Source organism: Ursus americanus, chromosome 35 (genome assembly GCF_024610735.1).
Source record: "Ursus americanus isolate L20-20 chromosome 35, mUrsAme1.1.p, whole genome shotgun sequence".
Lineage (NCBI taxonomy): Eukaryota > Metazoa > Chordata > Mammalia > Carnivora > Ursidae > Ursus > Ursus americanus.
Genome location: NC_142161.1, coordinates 3,702,425 through 3,707,556, shown reverse-complemented (window position 1 = coordinate 3,707,556; position 5,132 = coordinate 3,702,425). Strand labels below are relative to the sequence as shown.

The window sequence follows — 5,132 nt, the reverse complement described above, 5'->3', positions numbered from 1 at the left end:
AAAAAATGTAGGGGCACCTGGTTTGCTCAGTTGGCTAAGGGTCTGCCGGGAGGTCGGGTCATAATCCTGGAGTCCTGGGATGTGGCCCTGCATTGGGCTCCATGATCAGCCAGGAGTCGGCTTCTCCCTCTCCCACCACCCCTCCCCCATTCCTGCACACCCCTTCTGTCTCTCTCTTTTTCTCTCAGATAAATTTAAAAAATCTTTTTAAAAACTCAATCGAGGTATTATAAATAAATAAATAATTTCAACACTGACATCAAAATGGCAAAATAGTAATTTTCTACCATCTCCACCACCCCTTCCCCCAAAAAACCCAGAGATTTTCATAGTCATAACTAAACCAAAGAGAGTGCCTGTGAAGAAGTCCAGAGAGGAGACACAGCACACCATGGAACAAAACAATCTGAGATTGGACAGATTGAGGAGGGCACGAAGACCAATTTCACTTTACTCTCCTCACCCCCGCCCATGTGACACGGCTCCGAGCCCAGAGAAACCTTCCAGCCTGTGATTTCTGCGTGGAGGGAGGTGAGAACATGTGAGTGAACACATGGCCCTCCAGCTCCGGAGGGGGCTGCATGAGAGAAACCTCTTTCTAGCCCAGCCAGAACACTGAGGGGTACTGCTCACTGGGGAGTGGGGTGCACTTGGCAGAACAGCACCCAGGGCTCTTGGGGGGCAGTAAACCAACAGGGACCCAGAAACCATGGCACAGCCTCCATGGTTAGCCTGCAGCTCCCCACAGATGGTCCACGGGCACACACGACACTCAGTGCCTCACCCGCACATCGTCGCACCCTGCGACCTGCCACCAACGCACTCCGGGGCAGCAAGAGGGAGCTTCTGTAAGCGGCTAGTGAGCATGTGCAGAAAGCAGCCCATCTCCTGGATCTGGAGAAAGCATGCAGATGCAGTCAGCACCGGCCTGGAGAAAGCCAACGAAAGGGAGACTGTCAGCACCCAGTCTGGCTTCATAGGATGGAGAGAAGGCCCTGAAGTTGGTGCTCCCCGGTCCCAGGCAGTAGGAGACAGACACGCCCCCCGCGTGAAGGTGTGAAGCCTGACCCTGTCTGGATCTGAGCTACGGACGCCCCGCGCACTCCGGCTAAACCCTTGCTGCTTCCACTGCATCAGTGCTTGTCTAAATAGGATCGAGCGTTCAAACCTGTAGCAACGGCACCCTCTGTCTCGCTTCTGACTTAAGAAGAAATGAACTGATAACATAGACGCGTGCTTCCTTCCGACCCCATTGTCAGGCCTGCAGGAAATGGGCCAATCAGGAGTCAGGTTGCTTCTGCTGCAGAGAGCTGGGGGTACAAGGAGCAAGAGAATCGAGCCCATCCACGTGTTGGGCTACAGTCCTGACCTCCTTTGTTCTGTGTGATAAACTGAATTTAATCTGATGCGTTTCCCAATGAGAACAGCCAGTTAGCAAATAACTCACACCCATAACTGAGCTAAGAGGAACCATTCTCACTCTGCCCATTGCCAGTTAGATCCACCGTTAGTTAGGAAGACTTAGAGGGACTCGACGGGAGCCTACCCTTGAGCAGGGGTGGAAGAATGAGGGAATTAAATATTTACACAACTTCTTTATTTCCTTTGACTTTTTTCCAACACTAGGGATACCACTTCTTCTTCTTCTTTTTTTTTTTTAAGAGCATTGTGGCTAGTAATGTTTAATTCTGTCAAACGTGAACACGTGGCAGGGAGGCTGGCAGCCGTCATCTCTACATTAGCCATTAGTCCAAATGCCTTTGTGCAATCTGCTAATACTAGGAAGGTGGCTGACACATGCATGTAAAAATTTCCCACATATCTCAGAAGGAAGATTTTCATTATAACAATAACAGAAAATTACAAGTCCAAGAATAAATTATCTTCAAACAACTGAGCTTTATTAAAAAAGAGACGCATATACGTGGAAAGAAACAGTATGTTGTAAAACAATCAAATAATCGGATATACAGAATAAGGACATTTCTTTTCAAAATCAACTTATAAGTTTAATTCAATCATAAAGCTTAAATTAAAATGATGAGTAAGTAGCAGAATTCTCCTTCTTTCTTTAACATCTACTGGTAATTAATTATGTGAAAAAGTTTGTGCTACTTACTAAAAATATATCAGTGAGTGAAATACAAAAGTCTGTCTCCTAAATTCTACGAGAGGGTAATTGTGAACAGAGACTTACAAAATTTTGTAAACGAGAGTAGATTTCTGAGTTTTATCTGAAACTCACATTGTCAAATCACTCCCTATCTTAATTTCCCTCAAACGCACAAATAGTACATACCATTCCCTGGCTCTAAAGGAAAACCTGTTCACAATTTCTGAACAAGAAAGTGATCAGGGGCGCCTGGGTGGCACAGTTGTTAAGCGTGTGCCTTCGGCTCAGGGCGTAATCCCAGCGTTCTGGGATCGAGTCCCACATCAGGCTCCTCCGCTAGGAGCCTGCTTCTTCCTCTCCCACTCCCCTGCTTGTGTTCCCTCTCTCGCTGGCTGTCTCTCTCTGTCAAATAAATAAATAAAATCTTTAAAAAAAAAAAAAAAAAAAGAAAGTGATCAAAGCACATAGAAAATTTCAGCAGTCAACTTTGCCCCAAATACAGAGGAACAAAACTAATATGAAACCATAATTAATGAAAATACCTCACAGAGCTATTTTGAATCACAAGTTAAATGAAAACTTAAAATAAATAAAATTAAAAAAAAAAACCAGATCTTTGAGGGAAAGATTTGATGAAGTGGCAAATGCTCAAAGCAAAATCCATAAAGTGAAAAAATCATGAATGTAATTCTAATAAATATTTGTAGAGACTAAAAGGAATATTAGCAATATTATCTGTTTACAGAATTATCACTTTCATGTTTCTATTTTCCATACTTCTATATTTGTCATGTGATGTTTTAGAATCAGAAAAATTATAAATGCTATCTTTGAAACTAGTATTAAGTGCCCACTCATAATAAGGACTGTATTAGTGGTTATTTACAGCAGAAGACTCTGAATAGCCAATGTAAAGTCTTCTTAAAACCTGAATTTCAAAATAAAACATTACTAACTCCATTCAAGAATCCACCAAAAAACAGTCATTCAACAAAATGTTCTAACCCTGTCTGCGTCATCTCCATGCTAATAGTCTTATTATATGCTTTTAACATCTAACACATTAGCTTCCACCTACAGACAGACAACAGCACAAACGCTATCCTGGAAGGTCTGTGTCAAAGGCCAGGGGGCTGCCCGGTGGCAGGTTTGAGTGCAGGCACCAGGTGTCTGGGGAACAGTGTGTGCTTGCCCCGCAGAAGTACACAGCTGAGTCTTCAGGCTGCGTGTCTGCGATGTGCAGGGACAGATGTCTGGCCGTCTTATTCAGTAAGACAGTGAGCCTTTGGTCTTCTTTTGTGGTCATGCTGGAACGAATGTCTATAATAAGCTGGGGACCTTTTCCAAGCTCTTGCTTGTACCAAGGGAAGTAGACTGAAAGACTGTCTGAATAAGTACAGTTGATGACAGAGCTGCGTCCCTGCCGCACACTCAGGGTAGAAGGCCGCTGCTCCACAGTCTCTCCTCGGCTGAACCCTGTGCAGAAAGAAAAGGTCAGAGAAAGGAGAAGAGATTCCAGGTTCTTATGCTTCAGAATGCTCTTTTCTACACTAACGGGAGGAAACCTGAGTAAAGCCAGCCTTGACTTCTGAAGACTGTGCACTAATATCCTCCGTGTCCCATACTTGACAACTCACAGCTCAGCTGCAGCCACGAGAACACGATTAAAGCTCCCCTGGATGTCCTCATGGCTCCTCCCCGTTAGACCAGCTTCAGAACTGCAGCCTCCAGCCAGCTCAGCTCCTGCTCTTGCCAGGCAGTCCCCTTCCTCTAACAGAGGACTTTCCCACATGATCTCCCAGCCAATGAGAAAAAGGCCCTGCTCCTGCCACAGTCTAGTGCACCAGATGCATGAAAACAAGCCCTCCACGTGTTCTGCGTAGGTGCAGGTGCACTTCCGTCTGTGGTCACAGCGCTACTGATCTCACCGGGGAAATGCGCTTCTCCTCGCCTGTGCCTCCGAGGGGCTCACACGCAGCAAGGCGGCGATCAGTCAAGCAAATTATATGTTAGATCAGGGATGGAGTGCACAGCGAGAATGTGGAGGTCAAGATTTATACCTCTGTGCAGCACTGAGTCACTGGTAGTAAGTTGGAAAGATACAGATGTTACTGCTGTTTATTCCATGATAGGCCTGGTACACATGTGTGAAATCAGGAAGGAATCATGATTCATTCTCTTAAAAAAGAAGTTAGAGAAACTTCCCTTTCTGCCAAATCTATCATTCTCATTTTTCATGGAGAAAACTCTTTGTAAAAGGAACGTGTAACCCAAGCTTAGAGTAACAGAGAGAAGATCATATGATATTTCAGATGCCTCTGATCTGAGGCTCTGTTCCTCCTAGCTAGTCCTGCCCATGACCTTGCTTTCTTTCAGAGGATTGACCATACCAACAGTCAAAATGTGGACTACTCCCTTACTTAAGATGACAAAAACAGAAAGTAAAGGACCAAATCTAAACAATAAGGGAGCAGGGGGGATAACTTCCATCAGTTCTTAATATCTCAACTATAAGAAACACTTAGACCCAAGACTGTACTAATTTACATAAAGAAATCTGACATGATTTAAGAAACCTTTTTGAATGCTATGTGTTTTATATATAGGAAAGTACTGAAAGACAGAGTAGAAATTCTGATGAAACCTCAACCTGCAAACTCAGAAAATATAACCACAAAGTTTATTTGTGAAATGATTTCATTCTCTCAAATCAAAATAGATGGCATGTCCTCAAATACAATTACTGACTCATGGCCTCAGGGCCATTTCCTCTAAAGTATCAGCCATCTATCCTGTCACGCTTCCCACTTCCTGGCAACACTGATTCACGTTCCATACTCCACCAGATTCCTCCTAAACGCCACTACAGTGTTCTTTCCCTGATGCTCATTGATAAAGTTCTCCAGTCCTTGAGTTTCCAGAACTATCTCTCTCTGACAAAACCCCTTTCTCACTCACATTAATTTCTGGAAATTTCTGATGACCTCTGTGAGAATAAATCCGGGGAAGCATAAATATT

At 44.2% G+C, this 5,132-nt stretch overlaps 1 gene segment (V, D, J or C); it reads right to left on the bottom strand.

The window, feature by feature from the left end:
* Positions 1 to 3,212: 3,212 nt before the first annotated feature.
* On the bottom strand, positions 3,213 to 3,802 carry LOC123792254 (T cell receptor alpha variable 13-1-like). The segment is given in 2 exon segments: positions 3,213 to 3,589; positions 3,751 to 3,802. Coding segments are annotated over 2 exon segments (429 nt in total).
* Positions 3,803 to 5,132: the final 1,330 nt, after the last annotated feature.